General features: G+C 38.2%; 1 protein-coding gene and 1 non-coding gene across 2 annotated transcripts in view; both read right to left on the reverse strand.

Moving 5' to 3' along the window:
* Nucleotides 1-4,770: 4,770 nt before the first annotated feature.
* The window catches only part of SVEP1 (sushi, von Willebrand factor type A, EGF and pentraxin domain containing 1), a 127,103-nt gene continuing 108,954 nt past the window's right edge, over nt 4,771-22,919 (reverse strand). Inside the window, exons 41-48 of the mRNA XM_016213672.2 lie at nt 18,155-18,218; nt 16,845-17,018; nt 15,269-15,445; nt 13,325-13,495; nt 12,684-12,779; nt 10,824-10,919; nt 8,555-8,648; nt 4,771-5,159 (exon numbers count right to left, since the gene is read on the reverse strand). Of these exons, the coding sequence (XP_016069158.2) occupies nt 5,138-5,159; nt 8,555-8,648; nt 10,824-10,919; nt 12,684-12,779; nt 13,325-13,495; nt 15,269-15,445; nt 16,845-17,018; nt 18,155-18,218 (894 nt within the window). The 3' untranslated portion in view covers nt 4,771-5,137. The remainder of the gene's footprint in view (nt 5,160-8,554; nt 8,649-10,823; nt 10,920-12,683; nt 12,780-13,324; nt 13,496-15,268; nt 15,446-16,844; nt 17,019-18,154; nt 18,219-22,919) is intronic.
* LOC148091859 (U6 spliceosomal RNA) lies at nt 8,227-8,331 on the reverse strand. Its single transcript, XR_015715478.1, has one exon. It is a non-coding gene; the product is annotated as a U6 spliceosomal RNA (small nuclear RNA).

Below are 22,919 nucleotides of genomic sequence, written 5' to 3' on the forward strand. Positions count from 1 at the left end.
GGGATCTTCGTGATTCAGGAGGGCGAGGATCGGGTGGGTACCAGACAGGTCAGGACTTAGCAGGGTGAAGAGAATACTGGAAATGGTTTCTATGAGGAATGCGTGTGATCAGCATTTCCCCTAAGGAGGACAGGAGTCTCCTACAGACACCCAAATAGCCTAGATCGACGTGAGTCTCTCTAAAGTAACTTGGCTTCTTTCACACACTCAACACCCAGAAACATCCCGCCGAGGCTCCTGCATGCTCAGTGGCCGCGCCTGCAGGTCCCGGCAGCCAGGGGCGCTGGGAGCCGCGCCGGCCACAGGCAGTGCGGCCCTCACTATGCGTCTGCAGCTTTTCGTTATTTCCCAGACAGTCCATTTCTTTCAGGTTCCATCCAAGTCTACACGCTCGGCCCAGGTTACCTTGAATGGCTGATTGCTAAGAGAATTAGGGGGAAACGAATATAAAGACCTGAAGTTGTTGCTACTGCCTTAAGATCAGAGTTAGGAGGGGAGCATGACTAAGTAGCTCTAATCCCTAAAAAAGCCCAAACAACTGCTGCTCCGTGGGCTGTTAAGGAAACATAAGAAAGTAATTCCGATGGAATGTGGCCAGTAAATTCGATACGGTAAGTGTCCACCTTTTATGTTTACCTGCAGCAGAAAGCACAAGGATATACTGTAAAAATACACTGACGGTTCCTGTAATTTGTTAAATTCCTTACTCTGATCATCAGCAAATATTTTCCTCCTGTGTATGCCAGTGACTCAGAATTGATTGATGTGTCCTCTTGGTCGCAGCTTCCACTTCTACACGGAACTAATACTCATCTTGACTTAAACTCGTTTCTAAAGATTCCTGAAGGAGTCTTTAAACAAAACTATGTAACTAGAGGCAAGACTGTTAAACTTACACAATACGTGCCAGTGCATGTGCCAGACTGATTTGGGTGAACAGAAAGATGGTAGATACATGAAGCGGGGCTTTTATTTCAATTAATTATAATGAGCTAAAGATTACTTTTTATAAATATGAAAGTATATTTATGAATATAAAAAATAATTTATTTTCATTGAAAATAAGTCAGAAATAAATGAAAAGTTTGGATAAGTGATAAAAATCACCCATAGTTCCGTATCTTAAGAAAATTAACAAAGTTTGGCAAATTTCTATTCAGACTGCATATGCATATTCTCGGCAATTAGAGCCCACTATAGACACATTTTATATACTATTTTCATTGCTTCGTGGACTTTTTGATAATAGCAAGTATGTTCATACTGTTTCCACTGAATATTATGCTATAATGTTATCAAAACTCCTTGTAAATGTAAGATTTAATGGCTTCCTAATATTTAATTCTATAAATATACCATGAATTCTATAACCAGTTCCAGGACTTTTAGTCAGGGAAGATGTTACTGATTTTTAATATTAAAAATGCTGTGATAATTTTCTTGTGTGCATAAATATTTTCCTCTAAATCAGGTTTTTTTCTTATGGGATTGCTTCTCAGGCAAGAATTATGGAAGTAAAAGGTACACAAACATACTTTTAAAGCTTTTGATACACGCTGCCAGTTGTTCTGAAGAAAGATGGTATAAATTTAAATTTCCTATGGAAGTTCAAGACCATGACAGATGTGAGTTTTAATGTAAGTTTCAATACTTATAATTCTGTGACCTTGGGCATTTTTCTTCTTATCTTCATTATGCATTATTTTTTGTAGATTTTTAATCATCTGAGTATGAAAAATATTTTATCTTCCTTTCCTCCCCTTATTTAACCTTATACCACATGCATTTCCCATGTTATTGCGTTATCTTTGAAGGCCACATGATATGTGATTTAGAAATGTGCTTTAAGGTAGCGTAGTTTAGAATTCTTTATTGTCCGAGCTTTCATCCACACCCACATTTTCACCAATAACAATGCTATGACGAACTTTATTATGCCTAAAACTTGCTTTATATTAGCTCACAGCATATAAAAATACTTACAAGGATACATATTGTCAAAGTGCTTTCTAAAATCATACCAATTTACACTTTCACTGACAGCATATAAACTTTCCTATTTCATTACACATTTGCCAGCATTGTTTACTAACATTAAAAATAAGTCAGTGTTAATCTGATAAAATGATTTCTCACTGTTGTTTGCATTTGCATACTGTATTTATGAGGTCGAACATTTTCTCACATACCTATCAATTTATTGCATTTCTTTGGTGAGTTGTCTGTGTTCTTGAGTTCCATAAATGCTTTTTAATTTATAGAATATGGACATTATAATAAAAATTATTCTTTGGTCTATCATAAAATGTGCCTTTACATTTTGATTATGATTTTTTGAATGACATCCAGACTTTCTATGTACTTATGCTATAAAATCTGCTCCTCTTGTAGGTTTAGAAGATTTTTTTAAGCCTTCAAATTCTTGAGAAAAATTCTAAAAAAAATTTTTATGGCTTAAAACCATAAAAATATTAAATATTGATATTTAACTCTCCAATCCACCTTGAATTTAGTTCTGTTACTAGAATACATAATTTGGTCATGCTACTCCCTGCTCTTCCCCCTCCCCAAAAAATCCAATATGGCAAGTGTTATTGGAATTACATTAGGGCTATAAGTTTACTTGGGAAAAATCAATATCTTTAAGACATGTTGTTCTCTTGTCCAGGAAATGGAATGCTTCTCATTATTTGGGCATTTATAAATGTTTATAGATTTATAGATGTAATTTTATAGTGTTCTTCCTTGTGACCACATCTTATTTATATAATACATATATATTATTGGTATTGTGAATAGGATCTTTTTCACTATATTTTCTACTTATAAGTAACATGAAGAAAAGCTCTTTGTTTTCCTTTATTTATCACGTAAACACCCAGTTTACTGAATTCAGTGTTTCTAAAAGCAGTGAGTTGTGGGATTATGACCCAGAAAGGGCTCTCTCTTAATCTTCCAGTTCTTGCATTTTTTAAAATTTTTATTCCTTACAGGGAATATCATCATATATTCTGCCAAAATGAAAACTCTGACTCTTAATTTTCTCATTTTATACCCTTTACTTATTTTATAAATTTATGTACTATGGCTTTGGCTGGAACTCACAGAATGATTTAAAAAAATATATATCTATATTTTGACTTCAAAGAGAGGATGGGAGAGTGAGAGAGAGATAGAAACATCAATGATGAGAGAGTCATTCATTGGCTGCCTCCTGCACACCCCCAACTGGGGATCAAGCCCACAACCCGGGCATGTGCCCTGACTGGGAATAGAATCGCAATCTCCTGACTCCTAGGTCGATGCTTGACTGCTGAGCCATGAATGATGTTTAAAATCAGAAGGGGACACCCTTTTCCCTTTATTTCTGATTTTAAAAAAAGCATTTAACAGTTCACTGTAGGACTGATCATAGTTGGTTTGAAACTGACATGCTTTAGTATGCTGGACACTCTTACTTCGTTTTTAGAAATTTAAGAATTCACTGTGAATATACCTGTACTTAAGATTTAAAATAATAACAGTCTTCAGCAACTCTAGTGACTCACATTTCTAGATCTGTAGACCCTCATATCATTTGCAAACCTCACTTGGATGGTGCTTTATTTCCTTGTACTGTCTACATAACACAACTAATTTGACTTACTATGAAATACGGATCTTTTAATCTATTTGAAGTAATCCAATACAAGTTCTACTTGGTAGGTACACTTTCAGAACTGAGTTTTGTTTTCAATTGCAGTAGCTTTCCTGAGCTTGAAATTTCTGGTACCATCTTTCTATTGCTTGGATTTTGAGATTTGTTTTATAATTTTATGATTATAAATGAAAAAAAGCAGCATGGTTTGGAAGCTGATAGACTATAAGTAAATCAAATAAAAGGTATGCTCATGGGCATGAAGGTCGGTCAAGGGAGCGAACGTCCGGAGCGGTCGTCAGTAACTGAGGGGAGTTCGGGGCAGTGGCGGGAACCACATGGACAATCAAGATCTTTCTCACCGTTTATTTCCTCCCAGTGTTACAGTGCACCTTGCACCCTGTGTGGGAGTAGCTCTCCCAGAGGGTGGAGATGAGCTGATCGTGGTTTTCCTATTTTAAACAAAATCTAGTATTTGGCTACATCTTCCAGAAGTTCGGGGAAGTCTTTACCATAGAAGCAGTGAAGGAGGTAGGTGGAGCAGTGGGACTGAGGGGGTGCTCAGCTCTGCCTTGAGTGGCCCCAATTCTTTTTTGCAGGTGGGACCAGGAACACAGTTCTGGGGAACTTGTCCCACTTGCATTTTCCCCTCCCTTTTCCTGTCCTCTGATTGCTATTACCTCTCTCCCAAAGCAGTGAGTTGTGGGATTATGACCCAGAAAGGGCTCTTGGTTAATCTTCCAGCTCTAGCATTTTTATTCCAGACATGAGAAGGAAGGGGGGCACTTTATTTTTGTGAGCCATGGGCATGATGCTTTCCCCCATCCTCTAAGTTGATGCCTATGGCTTTCCGAGTGTTGGCAAACAGCTTAGCCAGGCTGCCCGCAGCACCAGGACAGCATTCCTTTTGGAGCATAGTAGATCCAATAATTATCCTCTGATTAAATAAAAGGAAACGTTCATTGTTACACATACTGTAAAGAAGATGGAACCAGAATGAAGGTGTCTCCTTTATCGTAATTTCTCAGTACACTGCATGCGATTCTGTTTTACGCCAGGAGCACAGATAGAAACCATGAATCCTCTTCGTCGTTCCGTGGCCACCTCAAAAAATGGCAGTATCCAGCAAAATATTATTTAGTAGCAAAATATACTTTAATTGAAACATCATTTTAAGTAACTGAATAAAAATGTGCACCAGGACCTTTCCCAATAGACAGCAGAGTATGTACATTTTGTGAGAGCGGAGCAGCATCTATTTAATATATTTTTATATAGAAAATACAGGTATATTTAAAAAATGGAAACATGTAAGAAAGTATGTCACAAGGAATAACAAAATATAACACAAAATAAAAAGGGAAACCCCAAATAACAAGTATACTAAACAAAACGAGACCCAGCACCGTGTTGGAATTTCTTTGTGTAAGTTCCAGGAGGCCCAGGACTACCAGGGAGAGATGATCCTGCTCCTAGGAGAGCTGGCTGGTTGTGCACTGGTTAAAACCCAGTTCTCCTTTTCCTGGAACAAAAAACAAAGAGATTCAACAGAAAAGACTGAACTGAAGAAGTAATAGCCCTTTGGGGGATGATTAAAATAGGATTAAAAGTCTCAGAGACCTGGCATTATCCATGCACGGCCTTGTTTGTACAGATGGGAGTCATTCCTTGAGACAACTAAGGGGCATGGGGAACACGCGCGAAAAGATCTGAGGATCAGCAGACCTGGGTTTTAGTTCTGGCTTTGTCACTTGTTCCCTGTCTGATAATCCTCCCATCTGTAAAATGAGGGGTTTGGACTTCATGAACCCGAAGGTCTCTCACAGCATTAACAGTCTGTAATTTTTATTTAAGGTATTTTTTTAGGATCAGTTTTCCGAAGAGGCACATAGACATCAGGGGAAACGCAATCCCTTTCTTAAGGATGCACTACCTGGGAACAATACCAGGTCAGTCCTATCCATGCCTGTCGAGGGATTTAAGGAACGCTATGGGGCATTTCTTCACCAGCTGTCACAGATGCCCAGAAATTGCTCCCTCTGCCAACAAGCAGTTACTGAGCATTCATTTTTGTGCCCGTGCTAAGTACAAGGGACACCATCTTTTAAGGATTCAATCTCATGGAAGAAAATAAAAAATGATTTGTAAACATTTATTGTTTTGATTTCTCAGAAAAGCATTCTCCCTCTCCGGTTTTGGGGAATATTCTACCTTTCTTTCTTCGGGGAATTCTCAGCCTTCTCTCCCCTTTAGCCAAAAGTGAGGCACAAGCTTTGACAAAATGACTTCACAACATAGCCCAGCCTCGGACCACAGTTGACTGATCCATTTGGACGAGTCAGTTCTGGGTTTTTTAATGGGGTCAGCACAGTGTTCCTGTGGATACTGTGGTGCGACATGTAAAATGCGGGAGCTGCAAGCAGCTCTGTCATTTCATGTGAACTGAACACCAGAGAAAACCACTCTGCAGCGAGACAAAGGACGGTGTGGGCGCTGGAGAGAGAAGGCGAGACAGGAGGTGGAGAGGCTTCAGGTGGCTTTCGAGTCCTTGGTCCGACCCTCCTGCTGCTCGGTCATCCCGTGTATCTGGGTTCCATGCGAGGCCCCTCTATTGTGATAACAAATTCCTTTCTTTGCTGATGCTATAGTTGCAGTTAGAGGTCCTAACTAATTTGGATCTTCTAGAACAATGGATCACAGTATCACTGGTGGGGGTGGGCATGGACTGCCCAGGTGCCTGGGCTGAAGTTGATCTTTCCTTGAACGTGGGATACACTTCTCAGCTTAATTCGCCATATTTTTTGGATTCCTTTATCAAACTTTTGCATAAAAACATAATTTTGTTCTCTTTATTAGACAGTATTTTCACATAAGCTAATAACCACCGTTCTTGTCAAGAAAGACTGTTTTAGGAGTATTTTGATGTTAGGGAACCACAGGAACTCTGGGTATCCTTTTCTTATCTGTTTGAAGGAATTAAAATATAAAGTCTAAAATTATAAGAATATTCCTTTTTGGGTCACTGTCATTCTTATTCCTTTTATCTCCCCCCTCCCCTTCTTTTCTCTCATTTTCCCCAGAAATCCATTCCAGTTTGAATCTCATTTTTTGACATTCTTTCAACTCTACTCTCAGGTGAAAGTATCTTTTTTATCTTGGAAGCTTCTAAATATACTTGTACAATCCAAGTTTGCTCTTTAGGGCTCAATTTAATTTCTTCTTTGCAAAGATGGCATATGCTTGAGATGATATGAGGAAATTCATTGGCATAAGACAGATTTTTTTGTTAATTAAGTTTGTATTTAAATAGATTTTTGTCTTTGCAAGTTGACTGTGACATTCCAATCAAAATAAAATAAAAGGAAATGAAAAATAAGAATTGTTTTCAGTTAACCGAATTACCCAATTTTATAAATGAATATGGAAATAGCCCTTTGTTCTTAATGATTCGTATAAGATGGAAGTAAATGTACATTTTACAAATCTAAGTGATGTAATGCAATGATGTATATTGAAAGTCTTAAAATAGAGCTGGTAATATTCCAACATTGTGATATTTGTGAAGACAATGTTTTAATATTGAAAATATTTTATCCAAGGTATGATGCAATATATCTGACATTTCCTGAGGTTTAAAAAAATCTTGAGAAAGAAGAAAGAACAAAGCTGGAGGCATCATGCTCCTGATTTCAAACTATATTACAAAGTTATAGTAATCAAACAGTATAGCACTGGCATAAAAGCACACACATAGATCAATGAAATAGAAGAGAGAGCCCAGAAATAAACTGATGCATACATGGTTGATTAATTTATGACAAAGGAGCCAAGAATTTACAGTGGGGAAAAGATAGTCTCTTCAATAAATGTGGTTGGGAAAACTGGAGAGCCATGTGCAAAGGAATGAAACTATATTATACCATACACAAAAGTTAACACAAAATGAATTAAAGACTTGAATGTAAAATCTGAAACCATAAGATTCTAAAAGAAAACACAGGCGGTAATCTCCTTGGCATTGATCTTGGCAATAATTTTTTGGATTTGACACCAAAAGTAAAGGCAACACAAGCAAAAATCAACAAGTGGGACTACATCAAACTGAAAAGTTTCTGTACAACAAAGGAAACCAACAAAATGAAAAGGCAACCCACTGAATGGGAGAAAATGTTTGCAAATCGTATATCTGATAAGGAGTTAATATCCAAAATAAAGAAAGAAATCATACAACTCAACAACCAAAAAAACCACAATCCAATTAAAAAATGGGCAGAGGAGACCTCATTTCCCTTTGCTTCCTCTTTCTACCTTTCTGAACTAATTGACAGAACATATATTTACATAAATTTTCTTGTAGTCAATTAAATACTGAATATATATACACACTACAAATATAAATTAAAATTTTGACTTTAAAAATAAATAATTCTTATCATCAATTTCAATGCTATTTTTGTTGTAACCAGGAATGCAGATAAACATCAATAAAATGTATTGAGTTTATTATTTATTTTACATCCATGAATATAAGGAATAAAATCTTTTATTCAAGAAGGCAGTTAATTTACTTGTTTATCCTTTTTTTGTGGAAAAATATGGAATGCTTCACAGATTTCTGTGTCATTTTGTGTAGGGGTCAAGCAAATCTGCTCTGTACTATTCCAATTTTAGTATATGTGCTGCTAAAGTCACACAGGATTATTTATTTTTGAGATATCATTGTTTTATTTGTCAATCCTTAACTAATATTTCTTTGCATTGGCTTTAGTTCAAATTTAGAGAGTGTATCTCAAAATGGCTATTTTCAGACACAAAATGCTCACACTCACAGTAGAAATTCCTTCTGGTTCTTGAAAACTTAATTTGAGTTTTGATCTCTTTATGTTACAGGTAAACATTAGTCTTTGATTGTCTTACCTGGAACAGTCATGCCCAGTCCAAGCCGAGAGACAGTGGCATCGGTTTGGTCTTACACATTTTCCACCATTTAGGCAGGGAGACTGGCAAACAGCTGGGATAAAACAATTCACGCAGTTATTTAATGAATACTTAACCATTCTGAAGATGTCCATGAAAACATGTAAATACCATCTGACTGTGTTTTTGGCTCCAGCCACCACTGTTCCTCATAGAGTGTCTGCATCATGTATTTCTGCCACTTTGCTTGACCTCAGGTCATTATGTGGCTCCACCTCCCGTTTTTCTTCCGAGCTAGTCATTTTCATATTTAAGCCCCAGGTTAAGTTCTACCTACATATTGAAACCTTTGCTGATAACTTCAAGCCCACTGATTTTTCTCTTCTTTAATATTTTTACTTGTGTAACTATTTTGACACATACTGTTTTGAACTGTGAATTTTTCATATGCTCAATGAGACTGTAAATCTCTTGAGGGAGCTCGCACTGAACTCTATGATTGAGTCATTCCGTCAGACATCAACTCTTATGACAATAAATAAGGCAACAGGTTGTCTAAAATAACAGGTGATTCAAAAGCCCTCCTGTTTGCTAGGAAATATATTGCAGGACGTTTACTGGCTTTAATTGGAATTATGGAACCTAGAGTAGATCTAAAACTTAGCCACAGATGAAACCCTGAGTGAACACCCAGAGGTTTACTATAAAGACACCTTTCTCACAAATTCACAATCTCATCACCAAACTCTTCATTTGCATGAATCTATTTGTTAAAGAACTCAACGATGCTAAAAACTGATAAAGACCTAACACCAGTAAGTTGAACACATCAAAGAGAAAGAACTCCCTACAGGAAGATAATAAAATGCCTGTTGAGAGATAGCTGGAAATAAGAAACATTTCAGGCCCTATTTCAGCCTCATTATAGCTTGGGAAGGTAAGCTTCCCCAGATGAACAGCTCATCTTTGGCGAGATGTTTATAGATGTCACTTCTTTAATCACTCATTCATATAATATGGGGGAAATGCCAGACAGCACTGGGCACTTGCGAAGCACTGGGTGGAAGAGAGAGTCTTTGCCCTTGGAGAGCTGTCTTGGTGAGCTAAGAGTAAGAGTAGGCCAACGTAATGTGTGTATTTGCAATACAATAAAAAGGAAATAATGAAACAAAGCAGGCTTAAAAATAGCAAAAATGAAACCCAATAATCTAAAGCCAGCTCTCCATAGATCCTGCTTACTAATAGAAAAAATATTCCTCCTTTTCAGAAGCATGGTGATTTAGTGGCACCTGACCGTACTAACAAGTTAGTTAATATTTTGACTTCCCTGTATAAAAGCTTAACATCTTCCTCCTTCCCTCTAACACGGGAGCCCCCGATGCCCCATTCTGAGCCACCTTCTCATGCCATGTGTCCGCTGCACAGTCTTATTTTTTTCTCCATGAATGTTTCCCAGTGATAACCTACGTATTTCTATCTTCAATCTGGTTGTATCTTCTGGGAACCTAACCCGTCATCCACCTGCCTACCAGACCTCTCCCTGGTATGTTCCACAGGCCCCTCAAAGCAAGTCAACACCCAACTCCTTACCTAAGCCTCAAACCCGCTCCTCTGGGGGTCTCTGCCTCAGTAAACGGCACCACCTTTCACTGAGGACCCAAACTGGAAATACCAGCGCTGACCCTTCTCAGACCTTTATCCCCACAATAAAACCTATAACTAGGTAGTGTTGATCCACCTCCCTAACTTTTCTCACATCTCTCCTTTCGGGTTATCACTTCTCCAGACTTGATTAACCTCTTGCCAACTCTGCTTTGATAACTGCCTAACTGGTCTTGCTTTCTGCCATTTTCCATACTGCTGCCAAAATCATTCTAAAAAAAGTCTGATGACATGATTTTCCTACTTAAAAGCCTTCAGTGGCCTCTGTTGCTCCCAAGACATAATCCAGCATCTTGAACTTGGCACTCAAAATAAATATTCTTCTGAACCTCTGCATAATGTTTTTCTTTGAATTCTGCAAAACAGAGTAGATGGCAAGAAGAAGGCTGACAACTCAATCAACTTAGATGCTTTTCTCTGGCACATGACCCTGAATGGTGCCTTTGAGGCTGCCATTCAGCTCAGCATTCAGACCACCATTCAAGGGGCCACTCTGAGGAATTCTGAGAAACTCTAGTACCTCAGAAACTGAGTCCCACTCATCAATGTCCTCTAAGACTTCATGGAGCCAAGTCACCAGGACAACAAACCATGAGAGGAGGCCTACCTGTATGACAGCGGGACCCCGTCCAGCCAGGTGGGCAGTTGCACTCATAGGGGGCCACACAGTGACCGCCATTCAGACAGGGAAGAATGCATATTGCTAGAAAAGAGATAAAAAAGGATTTGATTAAAATACACAGACATGTTCTCATGTTCAAAAAACATTATCCAGGAGGAGAAAAACCTTGTATGACCCACGAGAGAGCATTCCCGTATGTGTTATTAATCAGTATCACTGGGAAAACACAATTAGGAAAGTAACTCTGGCCTCTTAACCTGTGTAATGACTGATGCCAAATGCACTCCTCTGGAGTCTTCTGTAATCAATATCTGCTGAATGCTTTGCTTTCCCCAAGCAGAATGTTCTCCATTTATTACAGTTTCAAATTTCTATTACAAATGAGATAAAATGCTCTAAGAGGGTTTGGCTGCCATGGGGCTCTCTTCTTGTCTTGAATTAAATATGAAAATGGGAGTCAGATGGGCTATCTTACAGGCTATTGGCAACACATTAGTAGTGATGGGAAAACTCTTTATTTCTTTGGAGCTGAGGCCTGATAGCAATTGAATTGGGCCTCTCCTATACCCTCCATGATAAGCATTCCTCCTACTAGAAATTACTGAGCTCTTTAAAGAGTTACAGTCTGTTTAAAAGGAGTGAGACTGTCTATTGGCCTGCTATTCAAAGCATGGTTCTCAAACCAAAAGCCGTGGCATTACCCAGGAGTTGGCTAGAAATGCAGAATCTCAGGTCCCAGCTCAGATCTACTGAATCAGAATCTGCATTTAACAACATCTCCCAGATGATCTGTGTGCACAGTAAAGCTTGGGAAGCCCCGCTCTACCCCAGGAGGTCAGTTGCATGCTCAGTGAGCTAAGCAAGGCCTGTTGTTGGGGTACCCCAGGGTAAATGTTCCCCGAGTCTCTGGACTCTTGCCATTATAACCGGTCAAGTGTGGGGAAGCCCTAAGGGGGAAGAAATGATTGGGAGAAGAGGAAGGAAAACGTGTAATTTCTCTCCTTCCCTCATCATTGTCAGAATACTTGCTTTGGTGAGTTGTTAGTGGCCTAAATTTATTTCCATTTTATATTTTCCTTTCTAGATTAGCTGAAATAGTTACACTTAAAAAAGTTTTAGAATCTCATAAAATGTCTGGCCTTAGAAAAAACTGATATAGACCAATGGCCGTCACATTAATGACTCAATGCAATTTGCATGTACCACTCCCAATGAAAAACGAAATCATTTCATCCTCATATGTATTTTTTAAGATATTGAAACAAAGTGTGGTTTAGGCAGTAAAAACATTTAAAACCATTTATTCGGTACCCTGGAAGTTCAAATTGAAACGTAAAAACTATGAGAATCAAAATTCTGTATTAATTTACTAAGCCTGTGTAGCTACAGGAACACCAGCTTTCCTCATTTCCTTTAGTGGGCAGAGCTGCCTTAGTGAAAAACAGTGAAGGTTAGCTGCAAAGTGCAAGGTTAGGCAATGCCATGAACTTACACCTGTGACAATGAGGGGCACAGTACTGAAATGGGCTGGAGATGAGGGAAGACAAAGGCTGGGATACCCTCTATGATAAGCTCTTTTCCAAGAAGATCCTTAGAAATTTGTGCCAGGAGGCATGTGGAGATGGCTTTGATAGGTGTTGATAACTGTATTTTCGTGGTCCCTAATATTTTACATCTCCTGAAACTGATGGACACATTCAGATCAGCCCTAGCTGCTCTGTCTGGCCTGCTACAGGATAAGCAAATGAATCCCTGGCTCCAGTAAAGCCAGTTCCTGGTAACTCTGAGTTGGCAGCTTCTAGGCAAATGATCAGGACTCAGAGTAAGACTTGAAGAGAGACTCACGCTCTTCACAGAGGCGCCCCATCCAGCCGTCTGGACAGGAGCAGGCGTTTGGGCGTTGGCAGATACCTCCGTTCTGACACGGGAATCGACAGACAGCTGTAAAAGATGCAGATGGTCATCAATCGAGGGAGTTATGGAAGGGTGGCTCTCAGGAAATAGGATTACTCATTTATACTGCATAATATATCCTTGACTTAAGCTTTAAGGAGCAGAAACAAAACTGAATCTCAAGATTTGGTTGGGGATGAACACGAGGGGCTCAGGAGGGCTGCAACATGGCTATGAAGGTTTTAGTAATTTGCAGATTCAGGGTAGGAGGCGACAAGGTGGTTTATATAAGGGATAGTCTCTTTTGATCTGGACCAGGGGAATGCCTCTTTAGAAGATTTACAAATGCCTTTCCAAAGGTGGCCTTTGGTGCTGCCACTGCCTCACAGTATCTTAAAACAAGAGAAGTAAAACAAGAGAAGAAACAAGAGAAACACACACAACCCTCATTTTGACTTCTCACGCTAAGTGAAACCTGGGCTACTCTTTGAGGATGCCACCCCCTTATGCATGCTAGTTGTTGTCCATATCAGACTTCCATATACATTTCCCTATGGCTTCACTAGGAAATAATCATTCAAATGTCCCCTTACCTCTGCAAATAGGAGGTGATGTCCAGTTTCCACTCTCTAGGCAAACACTCCTTAGGGAGCCCTCCAACATGTACCCGCTGTAACACGAGTAGGTGATCATGTCCCCATACTGATAATGTACGCCTCGGGCAATTGCATTTTGTACGTGACTTGGTGGACCGCATGAAATTTCTATAGGAAAACAAAACAATTAAGCCTGTGCTATTAATTCAGCCAGTGGGTAGAAAAGAACAGAGTCTCATTTCTAAGTCTGGATTAAAGAGCTCCCCACCCCCTAAATGTAGAAAGGCAAACTTTTCACCTATAAATATCTAAAAGATACTGGAACTAAAAGCATAATTTGCTGCTGTCTAGAAAAATTAGGTGTGCAAGATCAAAAGTTTTGTCTTCTGATTCAAATGCTGAAGCTGAACTGTTTTATACTCAAGGCAGGGCCTCTATTGGAGACCAAGAATGAGCTCTGGCGATTTGTCTAAGATGTGGCTGCAAGAGAACTTCAATGCAGGTTGCTTATCTAATCAGAAGAGAAGGCGCATGAGGATTACTTGCAGCCCGTTATTTTAGAATAAACATCATTACTTGCGGTACTGCATATTCCATCAAGGCTGTTCTATCAGTGTCTACAACAGTGCCAGGCAAACAAGAGGTACTCAATGCATATCTGAGAAACGAGCAAATGAGTATAGTCTCTGGCCTTTAGACACTAAATTTACACACCTTGTTGAGGTTTCTGACATTCAAGGTTTCTTTTCAAGTCTGTAAAGCAGTGACTCTCTACCTTTGGAATGTGTTAGATTGAATGATAATCCTATCTTTTAAAAGCAACATGCATTGTATATTTCAATTAAAATGTTTATAACTAAGTTTGCTTTGAGAATTTTATGAGAAGCCTTGAGATAACGAGAGCTGGTCTGGGGTGGCTCACAAGACAAGGACTGATTGCAGTCAGGACTCTCATCAGTGTCCAGTTTGAATGAGTCTAACTTAAATGGATCTTCATGAACTGGCTTCTAAAAGGTCACTTAGTGATCATGACACTATTCAAAACTTCAGAGGGGATGATCAATTTGTATCATCCTTTTAAATTTTTGTTTCCTTCCAAGGTGGATAAAAATATTAATTCAATCAGTTGGATATCAAATATGTATTAATGTTTACTGTGTATCAGAAACTGGAAAGAAATAAATGATGAAAATGCTGACCCTTTTCTCAGACAAGAGGGGACAGACTAAGAATACTGAAATAGAATTTAGAAAGAACTAGAGGGAAGGATGTTGGTCAGGGGAGATGTTTTAAGTGCAGAAAAGTGTCAAGAGCTATCACGAGGCAGCAGGAGATGCTGCCAGATTGCATGGTATATGCCAATGCGGTGCCGGCCCAGATTCTCAAATTGTGGTTCCAGCACCAGCAGTATCACCATCAGCACCACCACCTGGGAACTTGTTAGAAATGCAAATTCTCAGGCCTGATCCCAGACCTACTGGATCAGAAACTCTAGGCCTCTGGGGGGCAGGGGGCAACCATCCGTTTTTAAGAAGCCCTCTAGGTGGTTCTCATGCAGGCTCAAGACTGAGAACCACTGTGGAACAATTTTTGTATTGCAAAGCACTCATAGCCAATTAAAGGACAGTTTGGGGACTCTGACAATGTGGAGAAAAATTGTATTTTAGATTTAACAGCAGAAAACTTACTCTTAGAAGATACATTTCCAAAAGCAGGGAATCCTGGTCAGGTAGGTGTTAGCCTAGTTCTGCAACTTTTCTTTTAATGTTTGGAATTCAAATGTCTTTTTAAAGAATTTTAAAAACTATCAAGAAGCTGATAAGCATGATGACGCAGAGACCTAAATATTTACGATTAAGTTCGTTGATTGAAAATAGTCTCACAAAGCTGAGAAAACATTCTGAACTAACGCAATTAACTGGATTCCGCCTGCTGACTCACTTTCACACTTGGCGCCTGTCCGCGTCCATGTCTCGTCGGGGTTGCAGGTAATGATGCCCTGGCCCTGGAGCAGGAAGCCTTCTCTACACTTGATGGACACATTCTGGTCCACATAAAACTCCTTTTCAGAGAGCAAGGCATTCTCAGGAATGACAAAAGGGACAGGGCATGGGTTTGCTGTTAAAAAGGAAAGAAAAGGCTTATTGATATTACCCCTCTTTTCTTAACTCATTTCTTTGAAGGCAGACTACGAGTTCTGTAGGAACTGGGTTCTCAGCGACAATACTATGGGGCTTGAAAACACAGAGCTTCAAACAATAAATACAGACTTGTTTGATATTCCCATGAAATTATTTGGAAGGGTAAAGTTAGATAAGATCAGAAAACACCAAGGAATTCAGCCACTAGCACACTGTCCTAAACCCCTAAGGTGGCAAATTAAATAGTTGTCTGTTTATGGCCCACACCATTTTTTAGCCTGCTTTGTTATCAGCACTGGGGAAGCACAAGTGTTTCAAATACTCCCTTAACCCTTTGCGGTTGTTTGTCTACTCTCAGCCACCAAAGCTTTTTTACCGTTCCGGTCGTATGTCTGCTCTCAGCCACCACAGCAAGGAACCATACGAATATTAACTCTATTCATTCATATATCAGTTCATAAATCTTGTTTATCCTTCATAATTTTGCATGTTATGTATCACTGCTCTTTCAATGGAAATTAATTCTGACCAGTACGACACCTATGTCCAAATTTAATACGACCGCAAAGGGTTAATACCTGAAGAACATTAAAAACACAGAGCAAATGCTTCTCACTGTCACTCTCCTTTCCTTTACTGAACATCCTTCAGAAGGATGCACCAGAGAATCATCAGGCATTTCTAAGTGACCTGCGTATGACTTTAGACCCACACTACCATGAACAGGGTAACAGAACTAAAACTGTAGAGTTTGCAAGGCTTCTTGACAAAAATGGATTCATCTTTCCAGGCCTACAGGAAAAACAGGAAATGATAGTGGAAGGATTTCTTACTGTATATCAACACAAATCAATACGTATTTCAAGCAATTTCTTTTTCTTTTTGATTTTCAGCAGGCACAAAGGAATCCTAAAGGCTCAGTAATGCATTACAGCTCTTTAAACTAACCAGAGCTCTCTTCATTTATACCTTGCTCATGAATATTGTTTCCATTCCAGTGGTTATAAGTAATAATCTCTAAGTGCTGTATTTATATAGACTTTATTAATACTGTGCATTAAATAGATTTTCCCCTTTTACATCCCCAGATTCATTATACATACGTTTATGTCAAATTGCTTTCATTAAGTTTCATTTTTCTTAGTGCCTTAAACTTGTAATTAGCCAAGGAATCTGATACAATCTGCTTGTCAGATGAGATATCTTAGAAAACACAAGCAGATTTTAAAAATACCACATATTTGGCTTGGGTTTGGGCAGATTGCTTTCTCTGGGCCCATCTCACTTATCAGTGAGTTTCTGCTATGTTTTAGACATTTGGAGAACTCATCATGAAACTGAATCTGATTAAAACCTCTCCGAAAATCAACACACACGTTTGCAGTGAGGAACTGGGTGGCTCCAGGTTCCAGTTTCAGTGCAATATGCCTCAGGCGAGCCTTCCAGACTGTAGCCTCTGTTGCAGAAATACAGCACGTGGGGGCCAGTGGTGGTGTTTTCAACCTCAGCTTTCCCATTCAGAAACTCAAGTGGGGCTTCACAACTGGTCTCTAAAAAGAAAAGAAACAAGGAAAGCCTCAGATTAAATGCTTATCCCAATTCTCTTTTCTTCTGCTACAACTGCTAACAGCACCCAATGCACAGTATAAAATATTCTAGCCTACTCACATGTGAGGCACAGCGATACGATACGCATTGAAGGAGGAAAGCCCCAGCATGCGTGTTTCATATTAATACATGCAGGCAACTACGGGTTGCTATTCTGCCCAATTGACTCTAGCTGTCTATGTATACCACCACCTTTTGTTGTTAATAATGCTGGGGGTGTGGACGAGCAGGTGGGTAAAGCAAAGGAATTTTCATTGGTTGTTTCCGTGGCCAAGAACTCTCCAGACATTATCAAATTTATTTCTTACAGCTAGAGTTCACTAGATAAAATACAGGCTATCAGTTAAATTTTAATATTAAACAACAAATAAAATTTCAGAATAAGTATGCCCCAAATACTGCATGGGACATATTTATATTAAAGACCATTTTTAATCTCGTCGAAATGGAACTAGGTGTCTTTTTGTTTGTTTGTTGGCTACATTTACATCCTTAGTCACACACTGAGATGGTCTCATTCCACAGGTGAAGGAAACTGAGGCTCAGAGAGGTGAAATAATTTGATCAAGGCCATACTGCTTGCTTGCAAAGAGATGAGAGATAAAATTATTAGAAGATGAAATACAATAGGAAAGCATAAAGAACAGGGAATCATGAGCTTGGCCAAAAATTCAGATAAGGAACATTTTATATGGCTTCTATGGATACAGACTCCATAAACTGATGGCTAGTTTTAGTGTAGTTATGAAGCATGGTTCTGTACCTGTGAGAAATGTTATTAACAGGGATATGCCAGGAGAATAGCAGGATCATCCTTTCTAGAATGTTAAAACAACGGGTTTGGGTCTTAATTTGATGATCTTGGCGAAGGTAGAGGAAGGGGTCTAGCCCAGGGATTCCCAACTTGAGTTGCACTTGGAGTCCCTGGGAAGCTTTATGCCAAGGGCCCTGCCCCAGGCCAAATGAATCAGAATCTCTGTTGTGGTCTTGCTTTTGATATTTTTTTAACAAGTTCCCCAAATGATTCTAATGGATCCTTAGTATTATTTTTTGGACGGCTGTGTGTCATTTGACTTACTTTTGCACGTTGCCACCACGCCACTCCACTGTCCGTTCTCCTGACAGAAGCGTTCAACGTTCCCCTGTGAATCAATGAAAAAAAAAACCACACAAGTCATTGGCAAGATAAAACTCTACAATGGAAAGCTACTAAGGGAATGCACCACCACAGCTGTGAACTTGAACCTCTTGGCACTGGAATGCTAAATAAATTCATCAAGTAAATAGAGTTTAGAAGGGAGGTTTAATTTGTAAAAATGTTGTCATCCAAATCTTCAAAATTCACATCCTGCTGACTAGTGGGATTAAGGTGCAGGCTGTTTCACTTTCTATTTAAATGATAACTAGTCATAACCAATAGTAAAGACTGAAGAATGTGTTTGAAATGCCAAAGAGGTATATTTGCTTAGTATATTTTAAAATTATTTTGAGTTGAAACTATTTTTCAATACCTGAGAGGTACAGCAAAGAATGACATTGTGTTTTTTTTTACATCCTTGAACATGCCACATGCAAAGATATCTTGTTGGTATGAGGATTACATTTTTCAACAATTTAATTTATCCTATGCAAACTTATCCTATTGAGGGCCCAAGCATTTAAATTTTTAACTATTTTGGGTAAAATCTTGCCAAAATTTACTCCCCTGCCTTGTGAAATAGAGTAAAATGAATATAATTCACTTGAAATGTATTTATAGTTATTAAACTGAATATACTCTTGGTATATTTTTCAATATCTCATTGCCCTTGGGGAGCTATACAGACAGCTTGTCCCCACAGTTATTACAGGCTTATACACCACTATTCTTTGATTTCTGTTATAATTTTTGTAAGTCTTTGCCTCTTCTTTCTTGTTTATCTTTTATGGTAATCATCAGTGTTTCTAATGATAGCTCTTTTTCATTCTTTAAATTCCTGATCTGTGGAATAATAAACAAGATAAACACAATTTTGTAACATTATGTGTTTAAAAAAAGATCAGGTTCTGAGTAATGCATTAATGCCCTTTTGTCGTTCAGAGCCTTTGGCTACCTCATTGTCTAGAAATTGTGTCCTAAATTAGCAAGATGCCTGAAAAGAACCTGTGGTCCCTACTTTGGTTTTTATCTGGGTTGACTGATGTCTTTCACCCTTATTCATCTATTCAAAGGTGTTTTCTCTGAGCTGTCAGATTAATCACTGATAAATCTTTACCTGTTAAAACTCCATCGACTTTGATGGAAGGATACTGTCTAGACTTTCCAAGAAAATAATTCATTCTATAAAATTAAATATTCCTTAAAATATGTATTCATTATTTTCTTATTGAAATATCAGCTGAGCCGCATATGGCTCAGCACTTGAGCATCGACTTAGGATCCGGGCGATCGCAGTTTGATTCCCGGTCAGGGCACATGCCCAAGTTGTGGGCTCGATCCCCGGTCGGGGGCGTGCAGGAGGCAGCCCATCAATGACTTTCTCATCATTGATGTTTCTCTCTCTCCCTCTCCCTCTCCCTTCCTCTCTCTGAAATCAATAAAGATATATAATTAAAAAAAAAAAAATCAACATGTGTTCATTACAGAAAGTCTGGAAAATATAAAAGAAAAATAGAGGTTTTCCAGGATTCTTCATCCAGAGATAAGCACTATTAATATTTGCTATACTTTTTCTAGGCTTATATACTTACCTATGCACAGGAAAATATACCATTCTAGTTTGTGAATTATTTTGTGTTAATTTTGAGGAAGTATATGGCAAGTCATAAAAGCCAACTAATTCTCCACCTATGTGGGTTCTTTCAAAGTAGACTATACTCAAGTTGTTAACTTTAATTAATAGTTTAGTATTTTTCCCATTACTATCTTTCCTTGTACTCTTTCCTCTAGTGATTTGAATAATAATATTCTGTTTTGACTATGTTGATTTTATGCCATTTGACTATGTTTGAGTTTTATTTAAACTCAAATAAATCTATTTTCTGTAACTATTGATATAAAATATCAAACACCATCTGTTGGCTCCTTCCTCAGTAAGTTGCAAATTTTATCATGCTTTTCTGTCTTTCTTTTTCTCTGTTTCTGTTCATATCTTGTTTTTGATGAATTAAGCTGGAGTTTTAGATCTAGATCAGCATTAAGTTATTATTTTTGACCCAATGTATCTGCTTAGTCAACAACTGGGTTAGATAGTTATATTAAGTTTTAGAACCATAGCAACCACTTTATAGCAACCACTAGGAATGATTTTGTAACATGACTATCCCATTTTGGGGTTCTGTATTTTCATTTATTCCCCAGTTGCCTGTAGTAATTTTATTTCAAGAAGATTGCACATGCAGTAAAAATTTTGATGTATAGATAGCTCAAAAAAGTTATAAAAATACAGCAAGTGATAATAATAACTACCCTATAATGAACTCAGACAAAGTATGAAGGACCATGTTCACCACTTTATTTCTTTTATCTCCACCCCTTTCAGTAACTTTGCAAAAGTGGTTATTGCATTTCTACCATAGGCAGGATGAAACAGAGGCTCAGAGATGTTCAGGTGGCTCGCAAGCATCTTTATCCAGCAAGAGTGAAGAGCCTGTAACAGAGGTCTGCCAGGACCAAGTTCCCAATCTTAACCATTCTCCCTTCCACTGACCTTTGGTGTCTAGGGTCTTTGTTAGAAACACAAATCCCCAGATCCTATTCTGTTCAGAAGGTCTTGGCCTAGGAATAGAACTCCTTTTTATAACTTCCCAGATGATTCTCAAGCAAGTGGCTCTTGAATCACACTTTGACAAACACAGAAATGTATCAGGGCAGTGATTCTCAGTCCTGGTTAAACTCTAGAATCAACTGGGAACTTTTAATAAGATACTGCTGCCCTAGATCTAACCAACAGAGACAATGAATTAATTAGTCTGGATTGAGAACAGTCATTTGCATTTTTAAAAACTAGGCCTTATAGAAAAATTCAAACATGAAAAATGTAACAGTAGAAAGAACGGTATAACATACTCCCATGTAGCCATCACCCAGCTCGCACAGACTCAAGGCCAAGCTTGTTTAATCTAAGCCCCACCTCTTTCCCATGAGCCTACATTATTTAGAAGCAGATCCCAAGTATCGAGTCATTTAATAATAATCATTTCAGTATGCATCTCTCAAATATAAGGGCCCTTAAAAATTGTAACAATAACATCATCCTATCATAAAGTAGTGATTCCTGAGTAGTAATAAAATGTTCAATTACTGTTCAAATTTCCAATTGTTGCATAAATGTTATAATAATAAAAAAAATCCTCACCTGAGGATATTTTTCCCATTGCTTTTCAGAGAGAGTAGAAGAAACACTGATATGAGAGAGACACACTGATTGGTTGCCTTGGCTGGAATCGAACCCGGGACTTTTCAGTCCACAGGGCGATGCTCTAACCACTGAACAAAACTTGCTAGGGTGCATAAATCTTATAATTTTTTTTTTTTACAGTTCACTTGAATTCAGACCAAAAGAAGGTCCACATGGTTTATATATCTCTTATATACCCCTTTAATTCTATAGGTTGCTTCTCCATTTCCTTCCCTCGTACCCTGTCAATTGATTTGTTTCAGAAAACAGGAAATTAGGTCATTTGTTCTGGAGATATTTCCACAGACAGAATGTTCCCTGCTTGCTTCAGCATGGTGTCACTTAACTTGTTCCTCTGCCACTAATACTGGTTGTTAAATTTAGAGCCTTGATAAGGTTCAAATTCAATTTTTCTCTTTTTTTCTTGGCAAGATTTTTCCATGGTGTGTTTATCCATCAGGAGGCACATAATGTCTGGTAGCTTCTACTTTTTTTCTGACATCAGCAGCTATGATGATGATAACCTAAACCCATGAATTCATATGAGCTGCAAATTCTGGGATTTATATTCTATAATTTATTACCTGGAATATTTCTCTAAAGGGGAACTTCCCCTTCATCTACTCTTTGGTTATCCAGCAGTCTAGGTAGCATTAAAAACACAATTCTGTTACCAAAATAATGAGTTTGTTCATTACCAAATAAAAATTTTAACATTATTATAAGTCTAGTGTTATTCCCGACACTTTTGATGTGTTTCAGGCTGTTGAAGTTATTACCCTTATGGATACTAAAAGGGTCTCCTTTTGGCCTGCGGGAGCCTTGTTCAGTTGGCTCCTCAGTCTTTGTAACATGTAGCCTTTGATAGGTTCTCTCCTGTCTCATATGACAAGATTTTCTAGGATAATCTTTTACATTTCTTGTCCCAGACCTGGAATCAGATATTCCTGCAAGTAATTGAACATTAATGTATTTTTTAAGTTTCTTAGGTAATTCAAATATGTAACTCGGAGTGAGAACAATTGTTATAGCACCTCTCTCTATTTCGTAGTTAACACCAGGATGTTTCCAAAAATATTTACAGCAAATTATCTACTTTTTCAAATTTAATGACCCATCAGTTTGCTACATATTTGTTTAAACCTTATACCTTTTTTTTTTTCTTAACAAATTGTAAGATTAGTACTCTCACGTGAAGAACACCTGGGTTATAAAGTCAATGGCAATTGACTGTTATATTATTATTCTCTTTCTTTTATTTTTTTCAGTCTTTTGAAGAATTTGAACAAGATCCATATAAGGCTAGTTCCAGTGTTCATAGCCTTATCTTTTGACAATTCTTTGATTGTGTGGTCAGAAAACGGAATGCACTATGCAGATTTAACAGACCACTGGCAACAAATACTTGTGAAAACTTGCATTTAAATGCCACTATGACAATAAAAACAGGGAAGAAAAGTTTCC

This window comes from Miniopterus natalensis, chromosome 12 (genome assembly GCF_054644295.1).
Source record: "Miniopterus natalensis isolate mMinNat1 chromosome 12, mMinNat1.hap1, whole genome shotgun sequence".
NCBI classification, from domain to species: Eukaryota; Metazoa; Chordata; class Mammalia; order Chiroptera; family Miniopteridae; genus Miniopterus; species Miniopterus natalensis.